We start from the raw sequence: 24,640 nt of genomic DNA on the forward strand, positions 1-24,640 counted from the left end.
ATTTTTTGTTGAGAAGGAAAGATAAGGGTTTCTGATATATCTCAGTCAATGGTTTACACGCACACTCTCTCTCAGGCACATGCAGTCATGCACAATTTGAGAGCTGTAGCAAAAGGAATACAAGAAATTTTCAAGCACTTGGGTTATATGTGTTTGTACAGGACTGGCCAAGAGGATAGGTTTCAAAGTTGACTATATTACAAAAGTCTTGTTTTCTCCCTTCTGGTTCTAAGTTGAAAGACATGGTTTTTAACAGCACTTTCTTTAAATTTCTTAAATTGAAAGTAAAAATATTTTCCCTGTTTTTAGATATGTGCAATTTCGTGACTTTCCTTTCACCACGTGATTTAGCATGTTATACTTCTTATTTGCAAAATAAAACCTGTAGTGCTTTTGTATTATGCTGTCAGTTGACTCTGAGTAAATTATATGGTGACACAGTTATTACTTCTGCTGCTGTTGAAAAATCTAAAGTCAGCTCTGGAAGCATTATTGTGGGATTATTTATTATTTTTTAATGATTCTCATGTTGCCATAAGCTCATGCTCTAGCATTCTCTCATTTGGGCCAGAAGGTGATGGGATTAAACCTAGTACAGTTCTACAGGTTAGCTGAGGTATTATGTGGAATTCCCTTCTGCCCATTTCTGATGATTATCGCCCTGAAACAAGAGATTCCATGCCACTTCTCAGATTGTAAACTCAGTGTTCTGGTCCACCTTCCCTCTGTCAATAAGAGGTTTTAATATGTAAGGCTGCGTTTGTACTATTTTTCAGCTCCTAATGATGACTGTTGTGATTGAGAGCCTTATGTCTTTGAGTTGAGAGTACAGCTTAAACAGAAGTACTGGGTTTGATGCAGAAATTACAGGGTGAGGTTCTAAGGTCTTTGTTATGCTGGAGATCAGGTGATCCAAAAGGTCCTTTATGTCTTCAAATCTAGGAATACTTGTGAGTAAAAGGTGCAGTATGAGATCAAATTCTGATATTTCTATTTGTGTTACTATTGCCAACCCTATACAAAGGCAAGAGCGTCTTCAGCACCAGTATTACCATGTTGTTATAGGGTTTGCTTTACTAGTGAGTTGCTAGATCTCATACATTCCTGTTAATTAAGTTTGTGTGCTTGTGGATCTTATTGCCGTCAAGGCTGGATTTGCTAGGAAGTAGAAGTCATCGCTTGGAGACTGTGCGTCAGATTTGCATCACTTACCCTTTGTTTGAGATTGCTTTGTTGATTTATGAGATAATACAGAGTAGGGAATTCTCAGAGTTTATCAGAGAATTGTCCCTTGAAGAGTGGTTCCACTATGAAAATGACTGCAAAATATCTGCCTCCTCTGTGTACTCAGTCTTATTTACTTACTTTAATTACAAAAAAATAGCTTTTATTCTTATTAGCTGTATTGGTTTTGCTATTCTACATTGGAGTGAGCTGACTTCTATTCAGATTAGGCAATAATTCTGTCTCTATGTTAGATTCCACTTAAAGAATAGTTCATGAACAAGATAAAACCCAGTTTGATCTACCAATTCCAAGCTTAGCTTGCAAGAAAAATCCATCTTTTTTTCCCTTGTTACTTATAAACTGAACAACTTGTCATAGAAATCATCAAGACACTATAATATATATATATAGACCTCAACAATACCAGTCTTACAAAATCATATTTCTGAGAGAAATGGAAAGTTATAACATAGTTTCTTCTTAGGCCGTAAGATCTTATTATTGAGGAAATAGAATAACCAGTCCAGCTGCTATTGTTTTTAGATTTGGCATACAACCTTGCCACTCTGGTTATCTGAAGACAACTTGGTAACAGTAAGAATATACACTGGACGAATGTGTTCCATTGGTGAAAAAAATTAACTTTAGTTTTTATCTGGTTAAGATCAAACAATGAATTGAATTCTCTTTGTGTGCTGACATCTGAAGATTTATATCTTCCAGCTATATTCCTGTTACAAGAGCTGGCAGAAGTGACCTCTCCAAGGAAGGTCTTTGTTATGGATTTTGCTCTGTTTACATTATTGCCATGAGGGTCACAGTGAAGTACAGTACATTAAAGCTAATACATCACAAGCTGACAGTGGTCTTATCTCTTTGGTACCTCTTCCCCTTCCCAATAAAGAAGAAAGCAAACACAAAGAAGATGAGGTTCTGGAACAGAAAGTTAAATGATAGTTTCCAAAGTGCTTTGGCGTTAATGCCAGGTCCCTGTGTGCAACATATTTTGTATCTGGTCAAATGGCTGCGTAACATTCTTTTCTGTGAGGTTGTTGCAAAAAACTGCTTTTACCACATAAATATTCTCCCTGCTGTAGCACTATTGCAAAAGCAGATACTGAAGAGCCAAAGCTATTGGGTTTCTTCAAAGCCAGCCAGCTGATCATTGGCTGAGGAGGTGGCTCTGGATCAGAAAAAGTGAGAGTTTCAGGCCAGATCTGTACCTTTATGGAGCTCAGAAGCACCAGAAAAATTCAGCTTCAAGTACTTTCTTTCTTGCAGAGTTTCGGTGATTCTTCACAACCCTTTCCCTCCAGCCATTCCCACTCATTATCTGGCAAATAGCATTGGGGAAGCCAGAAGGCTTTTTCTGTTCCCAAGGAGCTTTTTGGGTATGCAAGCTCTACTCTGCAGCTTCTGCACTATCTCTTTAACTTGGAGAGCGCTGTGGGGCGCACATGAGTATGTTATGCCTCTGTCCGACTAATGAGGGTAGAGGAGATCTAGACTTGTGGGGCAAGATGGCCAAGTGAGTTGGGCACCAACAGAATCAGTTTTCCTCCTCTCTGATCCCCTTCCATTCTGACTTGGCAGGTACTGAGCATATCTGAGTCACCAATGGACCATGTAAATTTGGGGAGGAAATGAGCCACTCAGGGAAGGGGAAGAAAATGAAGAATTAGGGCACAACCACAAGATGAAAGGGGAGGCACCTCACCAAATCCCTCAACAAGCCAAATAAGTTTGGGCAGGGGAGATTGCTGCTATATAATAGAGACCTAATGTACTGTAGAATACATGTGGCCTTGATTACTGTACAGTATGTTAGCATTTGAGTTCTGAAAGCAAATAATGATGGACTTCGCAGAGTATTAAACCAGAAAGTCATTGTAAGCGCGTAGGACTCTGTCCAATAAGGAAAGCACCTCAGATACAAAGTGCTTAGAGAAACAGCAGAGTGCCTTACGTTCTATATATAGAACAGAACCTCTCATTTCCACTGCCAACTGGAATGCTGAGATATTTCTGCTTGTTCTTGTTTTCCATTTCAAGCGGAGATTCAAATATCATACAACTATTGTTTCAAACCCATCAAAATATATTTTATTTCAAAATGTGACTCTCTCAATAGGGTGCAACACAGTTATCTTTTGAAGATGGAGAAATGGATCTCACTGGGCACACTGAACAGCTGACATCTCAGAAGGCCAAGTTCACTTTCAGGTATGAGTATTAAACCTTCTGTTTAATATTGATTCATGAATATGTTTCCCAGCATACAGGACAAGAAGACTGTCATTTTTATTTTAAGTACATGTGCCCATCGTCATAGTGACTTCCCCCTTTTTTCCTTTCCACCCTGAAAATTCACTCCACTGTATCTTTTACCTTGGATGATGAATGTTAGTGACTTTGACCTGTATTGTATGTTCTGACTGATGATGGGTTATGGGGGAAGGAAGAAATATGCTGCTCTTTTATATGTTTGTGTTTTGCTTTTTTAATCAATTTCACAAGCAGCTTAAAGACTAAGATAAGTGGAGTGCATGTGTCTAAACAAATAAGCACTCCTCTGATCCTTAATGTCCCACAAAAAGTAAATAATTTTCTTGGTTAAACTGTCATCTCTGTTTTTATTATTAAGGTTATTTCTTCAGTTGCTTTTTAGACTTTTATTATATTTGTAGATGCACTTTTATAACCGGTAAAATGCTATATCTAGATCATCCATTGTGCAGGATAGGCAAATTTGCATAGGCACCTTTTGTGAGACCTGTTCTAGGACAATCAGATGAGTAACTCCTCTTTCCTTCAGTTGTACTAGGCAGGAGATAGCTGGTGCTGAAGTCTAACACGGTTGTTGTGATCTAAGTTGTCTGTTAGTTTTTCTGACTGCTTGGGAAAGACTGCTGAAAGGGTGAACTTAGGCCAAGTTTTGAGTGAAATAAAGATGATTTACAATTTGGGTTGGAAACCATGCAAGATTTGGTATGAAACTTGGGGAAAGTAGGTGGTGTTTCACTTTGAGTTTCTTCCAATCTGAAATTCTAAGCAAAACTCAGAATGTGAACCAAAACAAAAAATAACCTTTGTGTAAACCCACTGAACCAAAGTCATCAAGTTTCAAGGTGGGTCAGATCATCCACTAATATAACGGATGGCAGGCTGAATTTCATTAAGGACTTAGCCTAGTGAGTTCAGAGCAAAATGATTCCATGCTAGTGTTCACCTGTCCTTATGACAGGTTAAATCTTAATGAGAAGTTGAGAAGTTATTTGTATAAATCACAGTACTGTGAAGTCACTTTTTAGAATGTGAAATAATCTGGTGTCCATTAATATTCTTTGTTGTAGAAAACTAGTTATGACAGTACATTGCCTAACTGTGAACTAAAAGATGTACTTTGGAAAACTAAACATGACTGCTAAGATATCATAATCAAACTAACAACTCAATTTTGGTGAAGGCAAATAATCCTTTACTATAATTTTGCATTTTCTAGTCAGTTGTCAAAACTGTATGAACTAAAAGCCCTGAGCAGTATGTGTAAAACTCTATCCCCACATACATTTTTGCTTTCATTTTGTTCTTCTCTCTCTTGCTCATTCCACTCCGTGCCATCTCATTCATCTTTGCCTTCCTTCAGTCTGCACCTATGCTTGGAATCACCTACTATTTCTGTGTACTAAGCACCTTCCATTTTCTACTTTTAAATACCTCCTTAAAATCTACTTCTTTCATGTAAGCTTATTACACTGATTCACTCTGAAATTGTCTCCAACTTCTTGTGACTAAATTGTTGTCCTGTGTTTCACACTTTAGCAGAGTTGGATAATAAGCTATTAGAAGCAGTAAACTTGTTTTTCTCCACGTTTGTTTTGTACCATCTTCTGTGCCATCTTATGGTGCTCTAAATCTAAATAAAGATTTCCCCATCCCTATCCTCCTTACAGAGTAGATGTATATTCATGTAAATGACACAGGATGTCACAGGGATATTTAACCACTGTTTCACACTCTTTTTAGGACTCTTCTGGACATATGACAGCCTGTTTATGGAATACTTTTTCCTCCTTATTGAGTAGTCTTTGTTTTGAAATCTGTTTTCTAATTTAAACTAATCTAGTTTTCTACAGTATTGCCAACTTCTCTGATTTTTACCATGTCTAGCAATTTCGGGGTATTGTTTAACCTGTCTCATGAAAACGTGATGAAAGGCTGCCAATTCACAAATTTTCTCTTATTCAGAATGGTCACCATCTTCTATGACTGTCAATGGGGCTGAAGCTAGTAAGATAGCCACCAATCTCTCATGATTTCTGAGAGTCTGACTCATGTTTTCTGAGCTCTTGAAATTTGCCTTACTGTAATCAGCATTGTCATGAAGATTTCTTATCTAATTTATCTGTCATGCTTAGATGGTCCCCATCACTCTAGTACCTGAGCCTATTGCAGGGTTTAAGGTGTTGTTCTTACAACTCCCATGTGAAGTAGGGAAGCACTATTATCCCCATTTTACAGGTGGGGAACTGAGACAGATCGCACAGTAAGGACTTGCCCAGATCACACAGGAAGTCTGTTGCCTGGCAGGGAATTGAACCCAGGTCTCACAAGCGCCAGGCTACCAGGTCATCTTTCCTTTTAGGGCACATCACCAATTTCTTTTTCCCTATCAATACAGATGCTTCTCTGTCTTTGTCATTTCATGTTGTGTCTGGCTTTCTCCTCTTTCAAGGAACATTGGGGAAGGCCATGGTCTTTAACCCATCTGTCTGATTTGTTTTGTTTGTTTGTTTAGCCACCCACTTTGGGGCCCTGGTCATCACCTGGATGGTATGGCAATTTCCAGTTTCTTTTTAAATCCTTTCTGACATCAGTCTATTTGTAGAATGGTAACGTTGTTGTGAAGCGGTATCAAAGTTTTTTTCCAGCTTGCTATGCACCTGCCAGGTCTCCAAGCTATATGCTTGCTGTTTTGCGTTCATCAGACATGTATTGAACCTAGTCAGCTTGGTTGCCAATGTTTTTTATAAAATTTAATGAAAGGCTGCTACAGCCTGTTTCACCTGCTGTAATTATTATGCATCGCCAAATCTGTGCATTCATTTGTTTCTTTAATGTCTCTTGATCCCATTGATTTGTAATTGGGATTAATCAAGCCCTGCTCACGATATATTCATGATTATTCTTGTCCTTATGCTTGTACCCAGTGTGTTTTTGATAATGTCACTTCTTCCCTGAGTCATATTGTTCTTATTTGACAACATGTTGTTTATCAAGATAACCAAGACCCTGCCTCTACTCAGGGTTCTTCATAATTGTCTGCATCTCCAGCTATCAATCACTTTTCTTTTTGTATTATTGAGGTGCTTCCCAAGTAAATTAGACTTACAAGGTGAGGTCTCTAGTTCATGGAGTCTTCTCCACTTCTCTTTCCCCCTAGTAAAGGAGGCTATATTGTTTGTTTTCATTTAATCTCTGTATCCTGCACCCCATTCTGGCTGTGGTGTGAAGACTTTCACACATAGCAGGGTCTTATAGCATGCCCATAAACTGGTCAAACTCTGAATTAGTCTGACTTTGTCTGGAAGCTCATTTCACAGCCATTGAATGAGAATAGCTGATCTCCAGATCTTATATGATGCATCTTGAGTTTTGTAAACTCTCTGGCAGTTCATGGATGGAGAGATGCAATATGAGATGTAGTTGGGTCTTGATCCATTGAGGGCTTTGAACATTGAAATCAAAGCTTGAACAGGCAGGGGAAGCAGATTAGGAGCCAATGGAGGAGCCAGAACAAAGGGATGATCTGTTTGTAACAAACTCTTTCTGTGTTGCTTCTTCCTACAGTCACACATACAGTGAGCTACCATATCCAGTCTGGGACTGACGAATTCAAGGATCATGGTGGCCAGATTTGAAAGCGGGGAGTAGGAAAGGGATCCTAATCAGATAAAATGCTGCAGTAAATTAATCTTCTGGCAGAAAATACCTTGTTCGTGCATATCACAATTTTAAACTTGTTTAAATGCAAGAGATTTCATGTATTTAAAAACAATACTTTCCCCCTTCCCCAAAATATTAAAATGAGGAGTCTCAAACTCTTCTCCTCATAGTTTGGAAATATGTACTGGGGTAATTTCCTGAGTTTTAGTGGATTTAAAGTAAATTCAAGACAAAGATTTAATTCTGAAAAAACAAAGGTGCCCTGCAATTTCTGTGGAATTCAGCCAGATGTGGGTTATAATCTATTAAAAACTCCGAGCAAAATTTCAGTTCTTAAATTTCAAGGGCTTTCCTTTGTTTTCATACATGCTTTACCTTAGTAAAGAAGGGGAAGACTACCTGAAAAAAATTAAGTCTTTGCTCTCTAAACAACTGACTTCTAAAGAAAATAGTGAGAAGAGTACTGAAGATAAACTGTCCACCTCAAATTGACTGGCTGAATATATTTAAAATATTAGCAATATTTGTAATAATAACAGTTCTTGCAGAAATTAGCAAAATAGTTTTGTCTTTTATTAAGTTTCAAATTAGATCATTGTACTATGTTATTTCTGGAACAATTATTTTCCTGTATATGCAAGTATTATTTCTTTTTATGTTTTGCTGTCTTCTCTTTTTTTCTCTTTGTCTAAATGTATCTCATGTTTTTCTTGAGGACTTTCTAAATGTTCAAGACTCTAAATTGTTCCTGTCAGATGAGAATGATGTATCTGGAAATAACATGTTCAAAACAAGCCCCACAAACAGTTGCCAAAGCCACTAGAACCCAAACCTTGTTGAATGCTGTTCACCATATTCGCAAACGGCTTTTTTTTTTCCCAACTGTGGCAAAATTGTTTGTGATTTTGAGTCATGCAAATGTAAAAATAAATAAATAAAAGTCTTTATGCATATGTTATGATTGAAATTTTATGACTTTGTAACTCAATCAGGTTAAAAGCTTCAGACAACTTGTTTTATACTCTTCATTGAGGTAGGAAAAACTATTCCATTTGAGGAAAAGCTGTTCGTTTACTGAAAGCTATGAACATTTATGTGGCATCTCATGAAAATAGAAATAGAAGGTGCTGAGCACGTTCAGGTGGTGCTAAGAACCATATAGGATGAGGCATTATCTGCCTAGACTGTCCAAGCACTTGCCCTGTAAAGGTGCTTTGATACCCTGTGGACCTTATCCTGTAGGGTTCTGAAACTTTTGAGAATTGAAAGTGTTCGGCACCTTGCAGGAGGAGAACCTGTATTCTATCACTAACACTTGCTAGTTTTTCTGTTTGTTTGGGTGGCAGTGGGGTGTTTGGTTTTTTTTTAACTTACACTATGAAGGGTAGAGTTTGTTACAATTCACTGTAGGTCTATTTTTTTGCAATTTTTGAAGGTGTCATTTTTATTTTGGATCTGCTACCAGGGAAAGAAGGGGGTGTTTTGTTTGTATACAAGGTGGGGAAAATAATGGTCAAAGGGGAAGGAACAAATTGCATTGTTCAGTAATAAATGCTCATATAAACATGTATAAAATAAAAGAAACACTTATTAAAATCAAATCCATATTTTTCTACTTAGAATGCAGATCACAATTTTATGGATTGTTATACAAGAACAATAATACATTTGTGCAGAAGAAATATGGTATTTTTCCTCACTACCATTCCTCTTTCCTGGCTGGATCTACTTGAGTGAAGCGGTTTACAGCTAACAGTAGGATCTCTGGACTCTACAGTAGTTCAGCAGGAATTTATCGCCAGCCCTGAAATTCCACCCGCTTGGCACACCATGTGGAAACAGAAGTGTTGCTTTTGCAGACCTCATTTAAAAAAGTTTTTCCACAGTAAAAATAACCCTGTTAACAAAAAATAAACCTAATCTATTTGAAAGTAGATATTTAGTTTATTAACATTGGATTACTTGGAATTCAGAGAATATTTCATACATGGATAATTCATTAAGTGTTTAATTACACTTGTTCCCTCTGGCCTTCCACTTCTTTTCAGCAGAGGCGAGGGTCACAGTTCCTTGACCCACTTGATTTAAACGCAGTGAATATATAAATAAAGCATATCTGTAGCACCTTCCTTCTCCTCCTCTGTTCACTTTGCTTATGTTCTTCTTCTGTCTTGCTGTATCCTGACAGCCTGGAAAGCAGAGGTGGAGCATTGTTAAAACCTGGTGCCTTCAAGCTGTATGATATATTTCTGCATTTTTAGGTAGTTGATCTAATGTGAATTAAGCAAAAAACAGGTTTTTAGTGGACAGATTCTTGATTTTGGTGCTCAGTATTTTGAGTGTCTCCTAGATAAATACATTTAAGTTACATAAATGAGGTGGGGAAGGTGAGGGTTCTTTTTAAAACTGATTTTGGAGGTTTCTTAAATTCTTTCACATTTAATCTATTTATTTTTCCTTTTTTTGGAGGCAATTAATTTGTAGGGTGGGGTGACTGGAGCACTTCTCTCCTCTTTTGTAGGGAGAGTCTGTGGTCCTCTCTCTGGCTGCAACTCCCACAACATCCTCTGAATGTTCAGCTGCCTTCTTCATCTCACGACAGTGTATTCTCCACTACCTTCTACTGTTGTTAAGATCTTTCCCTTTACCTTCCACAGCATTCATCCCATCTAGCATCGCCATCTACAGTCTCTCCTTTTGGGTCCTACGTCATTTTGGTTTTGATTCTGACCATCTTTGCTTTTAAAAAAAAATCAATTTGTCTTCCAACTGAGTCTGTTGGAACCACTACTAGAAGCAGATGCTGACCATCCTGGGGGCAGTTTACTCTCTCACCCAGTGAGTCTCAGCTGGCAGCTTTTAAAAATTCCAGGATTGGTGTAGAAATTGAATTAGCATATGCAAATATATTAGTATAATATGTAAATAAAATATTGGGTCAGAACCATGTACATTCCCTATATGGATAAAATATTTATGCTTCCTCTGAAATTCCCATTAGTAATTGGGCACAGAGCATTTTTTTTTTGCCCGTGAAAAAGCACAACCCAGCACATGCCAAACAAACAGCACAGCCAGTGTTTGTGGGTGCTTTACCTTGTGGATGTTTTCCCTTATCGAATGCTTACAGCAGCTGATATGGCTGGATATGCTTGTGTAATGCAAACAAGGGATGAAAAGCACAGTTCCGTAAGTACATTTAACCTCCCTGTCTTTAGGAGTAAACATTTCCTTTGCTTCTCATTTGTCTATGGTCACTGTAGACCCCACTGGGTATGCTCAGGATTGCAGCTCTGCATTCCTACTTGTTCTGGAGCATTCCATTCCAGAGGCAGCAATTTCATAATCTGCATTTTTTTCCTCTTACAAATTTTCATGGAATTTACAGATATCAGCCCAAGAAATGCTGCCTCACCAAGTTCGGCCTGTGCTAAGGATTACTTGGCACACAGCCTGGACAAGGCTGTAACAGTACTCAAACTGAAGGAATAAGTAAATAGCATGGTGGGTATTTGACTTTTACCTTATTTATTTGGTTTGTTGCTGCTTGTTGGGTTACACGCAATCTCAGATATGGTTGAATGAGAGGTTTTCTACTGTCCTCAGTCTGGAGGGGAGCTTCTTCCAGCTGAGATTGGGGATACTTCCCCAGCATGTCCTGAGGCAAACAGTCCAATATGGGTCCAATCCATCATACTCCCCAGGAGAAATGGAATTCTATCACGGCACGGTTCCTCACATTAACTTTATGAAAGTCAAAAAGAACAGGCTTCATTAGTTGTCTCCGAACAAATCCCATACAGCATTCCAGATCAGTTCTCTGTGTTCTTCTGAAAAGTTTGTGTAGAATGCCTTAGCTTAAGAACGCATCAAATTAATTTTCCCATTTTAAATTTCACAAAACATTAATTCCTAATATAGTATTTTGGGGGGTGGGGGTGGGCGGACGGAAAGGTTCAGGTATCTGGCTACAAAGGCACTGAAGGTGCACAGCAACTCTGAAGATCAGGCTATGTACTTAGGCACCTAACATTAGGCCTTAACTTTGAAAATTTTGCCCTCGGTGTTTCAAATGAACTATTGGGCATGCATGCTACTACATTTTTTTTAAACAATACTCATCAGCACTTTTAACAATGTGCCTGGAAGCCCATCCTTGTGATAGACTGTAAAGGATCTGGCAGAGATCAATAAATATAGAGCAATGAAGAATTTAAATAGTAAATGATAATAGCACCTTTGGTCCATGGTATGTCAGACTGTGGTCTCAGCTACCACAATATGGTAGCATCAGGGAGATATTCTCTTTTTAATATAGACCACCGTAGTAGATTTAGCACAATAGACTTAGAGACACACAAGCACATTCTTAAATTATCCTAAATATGATTTTAATAGTCAGGGGCGAACCTTGGAAGGCTGGCAACTTTGATTCAAATAAACATCTAAAAAAGTGCTTGTTAAATTCTCATACGATGCAAAATAATCTGTCCTTTTTTGTGTAGAAATTATTTTGAAAGTCTGATAAGGACTGTAATAGGCCTAACTGGTGCTATGGAACCTAGAAAGAACCTTCCATGCATCATTTGTGTAGGGACTAAATGCTCCAAAGTTCCCATCTGTAGCTGGAAGGCAGACTCCGTGTCTTGCTGTTCTGACTTACTGGGCCAGACCTGCTCTTTCAATTACAAATATATTAAAATGCTCAAGATATGTAGGATGGGTTTAAAACATGGTTAAGGCAAAACAATCAAACATCACAAACATTTTGTGAGGGTGTGTTCCCCGTGGCTCCACTGAGATGGAAGTGCTTGCTTACCTGTTTTCCGAGCTTTCACCCTTCTGTATACACTGGGTGGCACAGAGTCTATAAAGAGCCTCTCCTGTAGGTCCCACTCCTGGGTTCTTGTTTTGTGGGAAAACTTTTTCTCTCTGAATTTTTAAACTTCAGCTGTCAAGAATTTATAAGGCCTGCGAGCAGATTGTCAGCAGAGCTTGTAATTGCTGTGAGCCCCACAGTCTACTATATGTAACTGTGCCTGTGGAATTCATTAATTTCTGAGGCCTGAAATTTGGGGCTTATTCATGTGATCATAAGCTCCAAAAGCTATTTCAGCAAAATTTCTAACTATTGCTTTCTACCTTCCCTCAGGTTATTCACCAGTGATATGACATAATCTGCAGGGGCAGAGATAGACACCTATTTCATCTTTTTTTTCCCTCCTCAGTATCAGCTTGTGTACTGCTTGTTGACAAAACTGTGATCTCTTTTCAGTCAAGGGCCTGAATGTGAAGGCTGTAAGCACCCGTCTTTAAAGTACCCAAAGATCCCTTCTATCCAATGTGGGCTGACTGGACGTGTGGAAGAGTAAACTGTTGTAATTCATATACTCTAAGGCAGTGGTTTTCAAATCTTTTTTCTGGGGACCCTGTTGAAGAAAATTGTTGATCCCACAACCCAGCAGAGCTGGAGATGAGGGGTTTGGGGTATGGGAGGGGCTCAGGGCTGGGGCAGAGTGTTGGGGTGAGGGCTGCAGGGTGGGACTGGAATGAGGGGTTCAGGGTGTTGGAGGGGGCTCTGGGCTGTGGGAGGGGGTCAGGGCTCTGGGGTGGCGGTGCAGGCTCTGGGTGGGGCTAGGGATGAGGGGTTTGGTGTGCAGGAAGGGGTTCCAGGTTTGGGGGGTGGGGCTCAGGGCTGGGACAGGGGATTGGAGTGTGGGATTGGGGTGCAGACTTACGTCTGGTGGCTCCCGGTCAGCGGCACAACGGGGTGCAGAGCCAGGCTTCCTGCCTCTCCTGGCAAAATGGCCCGCGCTGTGGCCCGGAAACGGCCAGCAACAGGGCCGGCTCCTAGGCAGAGAAGTGTAAGCGGTTTCGCGTGACACTCGCCCGCAGGCACCGCCCCCCCTCCCACAGCTCCCACTGGCCGGTGCTTAGGGCAGGGGCAGCGCACGGAGCCCCGTGGCCCCTCTGTCTAGAAGTCTGATCCATTGCTGGCCACTTCCAGGGTGCAGCACAGTATCAGAACGGGTAGGCACTAGCCTGCATTAGCTGGGTAGCACTGCCCATGGGACTTCTAATGTCCCGGTTGGCGGTGCTGACCAGAGCAAGGCAACCCAGTGCCTTACATGCCGCGACCCATAGTTTAAAAAACACTGCTCTAAGGGACAGACTAAAGTGACAGCTAGCTACTCCAGACTGTGCGTACAGGATGCACACTTATATAGGGAAGATGTTGGAAGTTTAACTACAAATTTCTTGAGTGTCTGCTCTTCAGGATTTTTAAACCTATAAAGAACTATTTTCTGTTCTTGCGCTGTAGCATTTTCATAGGTTGAATGAAAAGTAGAATTTGGTACTAATAGTCTATTAATGTTGTTCTAAAGGGTAATATCTTCTCCTCTTTAACTTTCTCTTAACCAAACTGTATATCTGGGAGTAAAAATTGATTTAGATAAGGACTAGTGATCATTTTTTGGATTAAAATAGGTTTAAAGTATTTTTTCCTAGTGCATATATGAAATGTGCTCTTCCTGGTTTAGGCCTCAATATTGCAAATACTCAGCACATGGGTAACTGTTAAGCACATGCTTAAGTGTTTGCAGAATGGTGACATTAATATATTAATTGTCCATCTCCTGTTTTAAAAACCTTGTATTTCTGTTAATTTGTTTTTATGTTCGACTTAAAAATAAACTTGTATGTTTTCATTGGCCTTGAGCCTAAGTTTTTAACGGTAAATATATTAATTTAAGGTGACAGAGAACCTATTTATCATGATTACCCTCACAGCGTTCCTCTATAATACATAGAAGGAACGGGAAGACAACTCCTAGCCCACAGAACTTAAACAAAATAGGAGTTACTTGGAGAAAGCTGTAATTCTTGCTAATTTTCCGTCTACAAATCAAACACCAAAGTCACTTCTTGTGGTTGTCTTTTTTGGGTCTGTAGGAGTCAGCAGCTTAATTTCTTGGTATTCTTTGGTTCTGAACAAGTCTAGAATATCAGAAAAAGTAGTTTTCTTGTATTCTGGTGATTCCACTTCTATCTGAAAGCAGGAATTGGAGGAAAGTCTGAATGGAACTGAAAAAAATTAACCAAACTTTTTCACACGCAAGATTTTTATCTGAGTTTTTGACAGTAGTTCTGATCAGACCTTAATTTTTCTGAACAATTTAATCAGTTAAATCCAGTCTATTAATTACCTAGAAATCTACATGAATTTATACTAATACTTTACCAGTCCACCCCTCCCCCTCTAAATCTTGAAGGTGAGGTAAAGAAAAAGAGAGAACATATGTAGCAAAATAAAGCAAACATTTTGAAAGTGTATTGCTTGTGACTGCTATAGGAATAAAATTTCGCATAAGATAAAAGTAGTTCATAGAAGACATTTATTTTGGGGACTGATTGTTTTAAGTGCTCTCCATTCTATTTTTAGAGAGTATACATTTTTTAAAACAGAAATATTTTAGCAGTAGCTATATTGAAAAACAAAGTTGCAAAAGATTGTTACAAGGCTACATTAATTAGCTTTTCATTTCCGCATTATCTTTAGCAAACCAGCCTAATTTCTAAATCAAGTTGCTTCCAAGTCATCATTATGCAATTGAATAAAGAATCTTAACCCGGAAATTTACTTCATTAAGGGAAAAGAAATGCCTAAATCTGTCAACACTCACTTGCAATCATTGTCCTCTTCCTGGTCAAAGAGGGTGGATGACTAACTCTTGGCAATATGTGAAGTGGCCCCCTTGTTTTAGCTTCACACTTTCTCTAAACAGTGGATTAACATCCATTGGTTTATGTAACTTCTTGTAGTGTGATTAAATTTGGATCTGCTTACGGTTGAAGAAACATCCAGCAGACTTTTGTTAGATGGCGAGCCTTCCCTTCTGCTCTTTTCAACACTGTTTCTGGAGGTTCCAACACCCTAAATGACATAAGGAAATGGAAATCAGACTGGCAAAGAGAGTGGGAATTTTTTTCTACCTGATTATTTTTCTTGAGATTTTTACGTCAATCCAGATGCCTTCTTTTTTCAGATTAGCAACTGCTGATGTATAGTTTACATTTTAATGCCTACAGAGAAGCCATGTGTTTCAAGATATTCTGTAAGCAGGTTTCATGTGACCCTCATTGAGCCAGCAAGCAGCAAAAAAATATTAGCATCATCTCCAGCAGCTAGCAGGGAGGTACTATATTCCACATCTGAACCATCATAGAGGATCTCAAAAATTTTCAGGAAGGAAATATTTCCCATTTAAGTGGGCCAAATTGTGTCTTCAGAGGTGCTCATTGTGCCTTTCTAACTCAGTAGGGTTGCATGCATCTAATTGGTGGCACAGTGTATGGACCACTTTGTTGTAATTATATGTTGACTGTTTTTCATATTGGTTTGATATCCTTAAAATATGGCGTGCATAGGGAAATTGATTGAAATAGCTATTGCAGTCAAAGCTATTCCGCACTAGTTCCCTGTGTGGATATCCTGTTCTGAAATAAGTCACTTTATTTTGAAACAACAATTATTCTGCAATAAAACAACTTTTATTCCAGAATAGAGTGTTCACACGGGGAGGCATAGCTCATTCTACAATAGCTGCTCCAGTCAGTTTCCCCATGTAGACAAGCTCTTGGGTAAATGACTACTAATGTAATGTCTTCCTTTCTCATTCAAAACATATAAATTCTCATCCAAAGATATGTCAGCCATTTCCAGTTGCAACATCTCTTATGTACATTATTGAGTTCTCCACTTAAATTCCTTTGACTGCCTTTCTTGTCTGTCTTAATGTGTTTTTTATAGATATTCCTCATGTATTCCTTAGTACAGGTTCATGTGTGTTTTTGCTCCCTCTTTCTTAGTGATATGACAAGAACAGTAGAGATTTCTGGGGAAGGTGGCCCTCTGGGGATACATGTAGTACCCTTCTTTTCATCTCTGAGTGGAAGGTAAGATGTTTTCCATATTTTAGAGAAGCGTGTTAATGAAAAAGGCATCGATGTGTTTGTTTATCTTAAAATATCTCTACTGTGAAAACATGAGGGGGAACTAAAACTGTTTTTTTAACAGCGGATAACCAAGCTCAGTATAGCGTATCCCTTCACTGACATCTATGTTGTTGTGTGTGTATATTCAGAGAACAAAACCCATTTCTGTTATATGTTCATAATGTTTGTACTTTCAAGGATCTCTGAATTTTTTTCTGAATGAAAACATGGTAACATGGTCTTTAGTTAAGATTATTGTACTTCTTGAAAGGTGTTTTTTTTTGTCCAGATGGATTTTTCTCCCCTACCCCTTATTGCCAAATAGCAGAGTAGACATAGAAAAGTCAAAATGACTTGCTTGCTTAATTTTTTTTTTCAAGTCACCTTTCAAATTAGGTTCTTTAGCATTTATAAAATGTGCACTATACCGTGGACTTTTCTTTTGCATGGTAAGATTATTTTAATTGTAAATTATTTAACATAGGTTATTGAGATCACAAAAGACTACCATAGTGGAAATTTCATATTGATGTACTGTAGTCGAGTATATGTCAGCATTTTCATTATAACTCCTTATTTTCCAAGTTATGTAACTCGGATGTAAAAATTTTCTCTAGACTGAAATTTAACAGATGAGGTCTCTGCCAAAGAACTAATTTGTAGTGCTGGCAGTATAAGAGCCCTGTGACAGGGATGGAAAATTGCTAGTGTCATAAATGGCATCACTTTATAGTAAAATGGCTGCTTCTAGTATAAGGCCAATTATAATTACAAACTTTAAAAAAGGTCATAGTCTAATCATGAAGAGAAATGTTTCTTAACTTACCAATTTTCAGACTGTTGAAGTGAGGAGGAAAAGTGTTTTGTGTTTTTTTCTTTTTTCTTTTTCTTTTCAGGTAGTATATTGTTTGCGAATGTTTTCTCAGCGGGATCTGAGACTTCAGATGGACTCAAATTAAACTGGGGTATTTTAGTTGCCAGATCAAAAAGCAGGTTGACCATCTGCTACTGCTTGAAAAAATGCCATCACCTTATTTCAGGAGCAAGGGTTGGCAGTCAGGAGTTCTGAGTTTCATCATTGGCTCTGTCTCAGACTTCCTGTTTTACCTTGGGCAAGCCACTCTGTTCCCCCATCTCTAAAATATAGGCAATACTTCCTTATGTTATAGGGGCATCTTGAGTCTTAATGTGCTAATTCTTCTTAAGTACTTTGAGACCCTGAGGTGGAAGGCACCATAAAATTGCAAAATGTTATCAGTAATTTAATATTGCTGCAATACATGTGATGCTGGATTCTAACGGCTTCGGGTTCATTTTTAAAAGAATTCACTGAATAACCAGCAGAGCTCTTTGGCCTACTTTCTGTGCATGTTAATATTCTTGTTTACAAATGCTGTGGAGCATGGCTTACAGCAAGCTATTTTTTGACAGACAGGCTGAGTGTTTACCCAGTTGTCTCGAGAAATTCTAATGACACTTGGCAGAATTATACTGGTGTCTTTATAAAATATCAGAATGGTTTAACCACTTGTTCCTGTTATTTAATCAAACAGAGACTAGTGCATACATTTTATAATTCATCAAAACACAAGAAAAAACAGAAGAAGCGTTTTCCGTTTCTGTTGATGACAGGCAGGTTTTATCAAGCATATTGGCCATCCACCATGACTGGTATTTTTGTTGTAACAGTTTGTAGAAAACTGGTATTTTCTAATAAGAATAGTATTAATATTACGCTAATACAGGTATCCATCTTGAGTGAATAACGTTTAGGCATTTTCACTGTAATCCTGTTCTGTTTGTTTTTTCAGAAACCGTTTAAACAAAATGCTTGGTGCTTAGGCTTTAGTATACAAGTGAACAACAATAACTAGTAGAAATAATTTCTTTCATTTTCTTTGCACTTTAGACTTACCATAAAAGAAAGGAAATTAAATTTAAAAATCACATTAACGTAATGTTAAAGTTGAGACTGCATACAATAAAAGTAATGACAGATTTCAGAGTAGCAGCCGTGTTAGTCTGTATTTGCAAAAAGAAAAGGAGTACTTGTGGCACCTTAGAGACTAACAAATTTATTTGAGCATAAGCTTTCGTGAGCTGTATTTAATAAAAGTAATGAGGTTAGGTTGTCACACCATATTTAACTCAACCCACGTGTCCAGATAATGCAGCACATATGGGGAATATCAGGCCAGTCGGTGATCATATAGTTCGATGCGGCTGCAGAGTCTGGGCACAGTGGGATTAGTTAAGATCACAGCAACAGACTTAATTTTCAATTTCTTTAATTTCATTATTTTTACTAGATTGAATCTTAATGTAATTATTTGAAATTAAATTGTAACATTTAACTCCTTGGCTGCAGCTAATTGGCTGTTTCTATTGGTATTCATGGAAATTGTCAATTTTTGCCTGTCCCCAAATAAAAAGCTTTCTTTATCACAATACAATGTTATAAGGGGATCTTCTACATGACAAATTTATTACAATGCAAAATTCCAATCTAGTAATGCTCATTAATGGAAAATGCACCCTTTAAAAAAAATAGGTTTATAGATAAACAAAACTGACATCTTTTTGCCGAACTGTGAAGTTGAAAATTACATATTGGTGCTTTACTGAGTGAAACCAAACTCGATTGTCGAAAGGAAGCGAAAGTTGTTCCATGGGATTGTGGGATCCATTTAGTGATCTCCAATGCACAAGTCTACTAAGGCACAAGTCTACTAAGGCTGCGTATATACTACAGAGCAATAGGGCTTGGACCCTGGGTCTGGCTTGACTCAGGTTTGGACCCACCACCCCTGTGGGGTCCTATGACCTGAGTCCAGGCCCTGGATTAGCACAGTTTTGTGTGTAGATGGAGGACAAAGGTAGGCTTGAGCCTGGTTCGAACCCTGATCTTACATTGCAGTGAAGACATATCCTAAATGTCATCTATGTTTTATGCTTATATGGCAGGTGTAGGTTAATGCATAAAAACAGGATTATAAGGGGTTTGTGTATACACAAAGTCTTCAGTTATATGGAATGTTAGACTAGTCTTGGTGACACCCCAGGTTTTTAATCCAGTCTCTTGCAACTACAGTTTTCTATCTGAAATCCTTCCCATTTGCTGATTTAATGCTTAGCATACTATGAGAAGGACATCAGCTTCTCTAAGGCAGAAGTCTGACTCTTCTTTATATAATTTACTTTGCACTTCTACAACACTTTCTGTTTGAGCTTCTGAAAGCACTTTACAGATATTAATGTAGTAAACCTCACAATACCCCTGTGAGGTAGGAAATTAATATTGATCTCATTTGTCAGGGAAATGAGGAAACTGTGGGTCTGTCAGGGAAATGAGGAAACTGTGGGTCAGTGGGGATTTAATTAACTCAAGAAACGATATATAGGAAGTCCACAGGAATATAACCCAGATCCTGACTAGGGCTTTTCAAAATTTCAAAAATGCACACTGCCCCTCCACCTGGATCACTGTGGTTTGCAGAGGTTCAAGGAACCCTAGGCCGCAATAGAAGCAAGATTAGCCTAATTTCTTGGTTTCTTTGGACTTGACTACAAAGAGATTGTTCCTTGCACACGTCATCCTTTCCTCAGCAGAAATGGGCTTCCAATTTCTTGTAGCAATGCCTCTGTATTTTGATTTAGTATAAATAGAACCACTGTTTTGCACTTAACTTTAACCTTTTCCTTGTAATTGATTCCATCTTATTTGTTAACATGTACCAATCCTGCATAAATTCTATCCTAACATTTTGTCTGAAAGGATGGGGCTGGTTTCCCCCTCCCTTTCTCCAACCCCTGATTAATATGGTTAGCACTTTCTGAAGTGTTAGGAAGGGTTACCAACAGTGTCAGCAGACTAAAATTATACTGGCTGGTTTCATACTCTTTTTGGAGTCCTTGTTCATTAATGGAAAATAGATTTTGGAAATCTCTCCTTTAGACTAATGACTTAATATGGTGTGATTAGTAGACAATAAGAAGAACTTTGTTCCTTCCTCAGTAGAGACCAATATCTATTTGTAATTATTATAAATGTCTTGTGTGCAAATCTAATACAGAATAATCATCAGCTTTATTGCTTTTCAGGATTCTAGGACTCTTTATCCGTGGTATTGAGGAGAACAGCAGATCTAGGCGTGATGGTCTTCTCCATGAAAATGAGTGTATTGTGAAAATTAACAATGTGGACCTCGTAGATAAAACTTTTGCACAGTGAGTGCTACTTAATTACTTAATTGATTCTGTTAACCACCAGAATTTTATATAATGTTGTACTTATTGAGGTGATTAATGTAGCATGTTGCGAGTAAAATACCATAAAATATGTATATAACTAAAGAATCATAATTCTCTTTCTGAAACTTCCAAATGCAGTAATATAGTTCCCACCGTAGACGCAAATCATAGAAATTATAATATTGGAAAAACCTTCACCTGCCAGTGAAGTAGAACTTCCTACAATATATTCTAAATTGTTTTGTCCACTCCAGTTTTAAAGAATTCCAACAATGGAACGCTACTTCCTATGAGATATTATTCAATGTTAGGAAATTTTTCCTTGCATCAGTGCTATTGTATTTCATTACTCCTTATTGCATGCCTTTGGAACATCCTAAATAAATCCTCTCCCTCCTTTGCGTTTACACTTCATAAAGTTATTGGCTTTACATTATTACCTACTAGTAATTGTTTAGCCAAACAATACTGTGCAGATTTAGTTTGCCTAACTTTTAAAAATAAGTCAGTCCCTTTACTCCCACTTACTTTTTTTCTCATCTTTATTTCCTTCCAATTTTTTGAGATATTTCTAGTATTAAGGTATCCAAAACTGAACATATAGTAGTTTTGGTGGTGCCCACAACTTCTGAGTGTGATGTTTCTGTAAATAGTTAAGAAGAAAGAGAGAATCTCTTGTGCTACAACTTTTCAGGTGTCTAAAAATGGTTAACAATTAATGTTTTCTAACACAAAGTATAAAGCAGTTGAACTAAGTTGCAAGGCTAACTTTGGGTTAAAAGCATAAGGTAATAGATTTTGTAGTTTTGACTTAAAATCTGTTGAAGTTATTATTCGTCCCTAATTGGTTTATGTAACAGAGAATACTTTGGCTAATCTGTGCATTCAAGAAGACTTTGTTGCTGGAATGAATAGTCACAAATACTTGCTTAAAAATTAAACAGTAATTTACTTTTATTTTTAATCCCTATATTAAAAGACATGAGTGATATTCATCAGACAGTAAAATCTATTGAGGGCTCAGGGGAGTTGATGCTTAACATTTTAAACCAGAAGCCAAATGCTCAGTGTTTATGCTCAATGCAAAATTTCAGTGTTACATATGAATATGTGCAGATCTACAGTACAGTAACTCTGCACTTAACGTTGTAATTATGTTCCTGAAAAATGCTTCTTTAAGCAAAACGATGTTAAGTGAATCCAATTTCCCCATAAGTATTAATGTAAATAGGGGGGGTTAGGTTCCAGGGAAATTTTTTTTTTTGGTGAGTCAAAAGACTATACACACACACGCGCACACAGTTTTAAACAATTTAATACTGTACACAGCAATGATGATTGTGAAGTTTGGTTGAGGTGGTGAAGTCAGAGGGTGGGATATTTCCCAAGGAATGCCTTGCTGCTAAATGATGAACTAGCACTCAGCTGAGCCCTCAGGGGTTAACATGTTAATGTAGCCTCACACTCTACAAGACAGCATGAATGGAGGGAGGGGAGACAGCATAGCAGAGAGAGACAGAGACACATACTGTGGAGAGAGATGCACATTGCCCCTTCAAGTACACTGACCGCACTCCAAGTACATTGCCTTTTTAAGTAGATCAGTAAGCTGGGACAGCAGCTGCTGCCAGCAAGCTCCATCCTGAGCCCTGTTGTGTCCTCCCCCAGCTCTAGAGAAATGGGGTAAAGTAGCGTGGGGGGGACGGGGACACCCTGACATTAACATTCCTCTTCCCCCTCCCCCCCACTCCTTGCACAGCAAGCAGGAGGCTCATGGGAGCAGCTCCAAGGCAGAGGGCAGGAGCTGCACAAGGCAGTGGGGGGAGGGACAGCTGAACTGCTGGCAATTGATAGCCTGCTGGGCTGCTGCCGCACAGGGAGCTGATAGGGCGGCTGCCAGTCCACCCTGGTTCCAAGGCCCCACCAGCTAGCTTCAACGGGCTGCTCTTCCTGCAAGCAGTGGACAAAGCAGGCAGCTGCCAAACAACGTTATAAGGGAGCATTGCGTAACTTTAAACGAGCATGTTTCCTAATTGATCAGCAGTGTAACAATGAAAAAACGTTAAGTGGTACGACTTTAAGTGAGGAGTTACTGTAGTTTGATGAAAATAGTGCTGATCTTATGCTTTAGTGGTTAAGGTGTTTGGGGGGGGGTCCCCCTTTTTCCCTGGTTGTACTTCGAACATGTTCAAAATATCTGAAGATAAACCTATTCCATGGTAAAAAGGTTCATTTTCATTTTGGTGATTGTTTAGGTTCTGACACTTATCAATCTTTTCTCCCCTGCAGTGGAAAATAGTTTCCACATCATAACAGAGATCACTAGGGAGTTCTCTCGCTCCCACCTGCCAAATGTTCACAGATGACGCTAAGAAAACCTGGTCACTTCAGCTTCACATCAGCAAAGTGTATGCTTAAGAAAAATCCTTATTCAACATGTTTAAGCACATGCTTAGCTAGAAGTATGTACTCACGTGCTACTGTAGTTAGTGGGATTTGGCATGTGCTTAATTTTAAGGACCTTCTTAAGCACTTTGCTGAATGGCTATGGACTGCAAAATCAAGGCATTGTCCCATAAAACTGAAATGCCGAAAAAGGTTTTAATGCTACATTTGAATGCCTTCTGCATTTCTAATCCATGCCAGAAAAGTGAAATTTTGAGAAACATGAAATTTAGGCAAGAAAAACAATAGATTTAAATGTGATGTGTAAGTTTAAACATAAAACCCCATCAACCTATATTGTTTGTATTTTCATATGGATATTTTTAGCCTACTGCATAGGTAGATATGTTTGGTGTGGTATTAAACAGGTAAGAATGCAAGTATACAGATGTATAGCAGTATGAATGTAAATGTGGTCCAACATTGTTGTACACAGGTAAACATATTGGGATTTGGTGCAGTATTGTTATACGCTAGTAATAAGTCAATAAGTAATTGATGTAAAGCTTTTATATATAAATAACGTAGGTATTTGTTGCAGATTAGTTTTTGCAAAATCAATCCCTTTTACTTATTTAGTTATCAATTATACCACAAAATAATTTGATCCCTTGTCAAATGAATTTTAAGTTATGGGGTTGTAACATAAAGGCCAATGGTTTCGCCTAGCAGCTAGTGTTTTGTTAAGAAAATAAAATACATCTTTCTCAAGTGATTATCAAATTATTTTTTGAAATTTTGAATGACTGTGTAGAAGTTTGTAGTCCCCTTCCTGTCTCCTCTGGAACATACTGTAGATTTTGAATGCCTCTGGGCCTGTAGCAATGTGGAGAATTTCACCCTCTGATTTCTCTGCAATACTGCTTGCTTTCTGGAATACTTGGAAGCACTGCAGTAACTGCCAGTTCTCTGTCAGTTTCCCTTTTAAACTGAGAGATTCAGGAGAGTTCACTTGCTCAGTTTTTGCCAACAATTTAATTTTCTTCTGACACTGTGTAACTTACAAGAGTAAGATAATAGTCTTTACTTCAAAAAGAAAAGGAGTACTTGTGGCACCTTAGAGACTAACCAATTTATTTGAGCATGAGCTTTCGTGAGCTACAGCTCACTTCATCAGATGTTATACCGTGGAAACTGCAGCAGACTTTATATACATACAGAGAATATGAAACAATACCTCCTCCCACCCCACTGTCCTGCTGGTAATAGCTTATAAGCTATTACCAGCAGGACAGTGGGGTGGGAGGAGGTATTGTTTCATATTCTCTGTATGTATATAAAGTCTGCTGCAGTTTCCACGGTATAACATCTGATGAAGTGAGCTGTAGCTCACGAAAGCTCATGCTCAAATAAATTGGTTAGTCTCTAAGGTGCCACAAGTACTCCTTTTCTTTTTGCGAATACAGACTAACACGGCTGTTCCTCTGAAACCAGTCTTTACTTCCTGGCCCCATCACCTGAAATGAATCGGGGGTACAAATTTTGATGCCTCTGTCAAATGACAGGGGTTTATAGCCACGTGTTCCAATGGCTACTGATACAGAAAGAGTAATCAGTTTGACTGTATTAGTGGTAAGGTCATGGTTCCTCCTGCTGATTGCAAAGGGTCCTTTAATAGTTAGCAAGACTGTAGTGATTACATGTTTTTTCAGTTTGTCTGTTTTAGATGGAAGTTTTTGAATACTGCTCTGAAAGGTTGCTTTTCCTCAGCTGGAACACTAGAAGGCAATTTGTTGTTTCATGTTCATAATGCTTTTATACATCTCTACTGTGA

The 24,640-nt window shown here is 38.4% G+C and overlaps 1 protein-coding gene across 3 annotated transcripts in view; it reads left to right on the top strand.

Moving 5' to 3' along the window:
• The window catches only part of PARD3B (par-3 family cell polarity regulator beta), a 608,177-nt gene that overhangs the window by 276,622 nt on the left and 306,915 nt on the right, over nucleotides 1-24,640 (top strand). For all 3 annotated transcript variants that reach the window (XM_048869082.2, XM_048869081.2, XM_048869083.2), the window contains 3 exons: nucleotides 3,359-3,450; nucleotides 16,045-16,131; nucleotides 20,272-20,397. In XM_048869082.2, the coding sequence (XP_048725039.1) occupies nucleotides 3,359-3,450; nucleotides 16,045-16,131; nucleotides 20,272-20,397 (305 nt within the window). The remainder of the gene's footprint in view (nucleotides 1-3,358; nucleotides 3,451-16,044; nucleotides 16,132-20,271; nucleotides 20,398-24,640) is intronic.

Source organism: Caretta caretta, chromosome 11, assembly GCF_965140235.1.
Source record: "Caretta caretta isolate rCarCar2 chromosome 11, rCarCar1.hap1, whole genome shotgun sequence".
Taxonomy (NCBI): Eukaryota; Metazoa; Chordata; order Testudines; family Cheloniidae; genus Caretta; species Caretta caretta.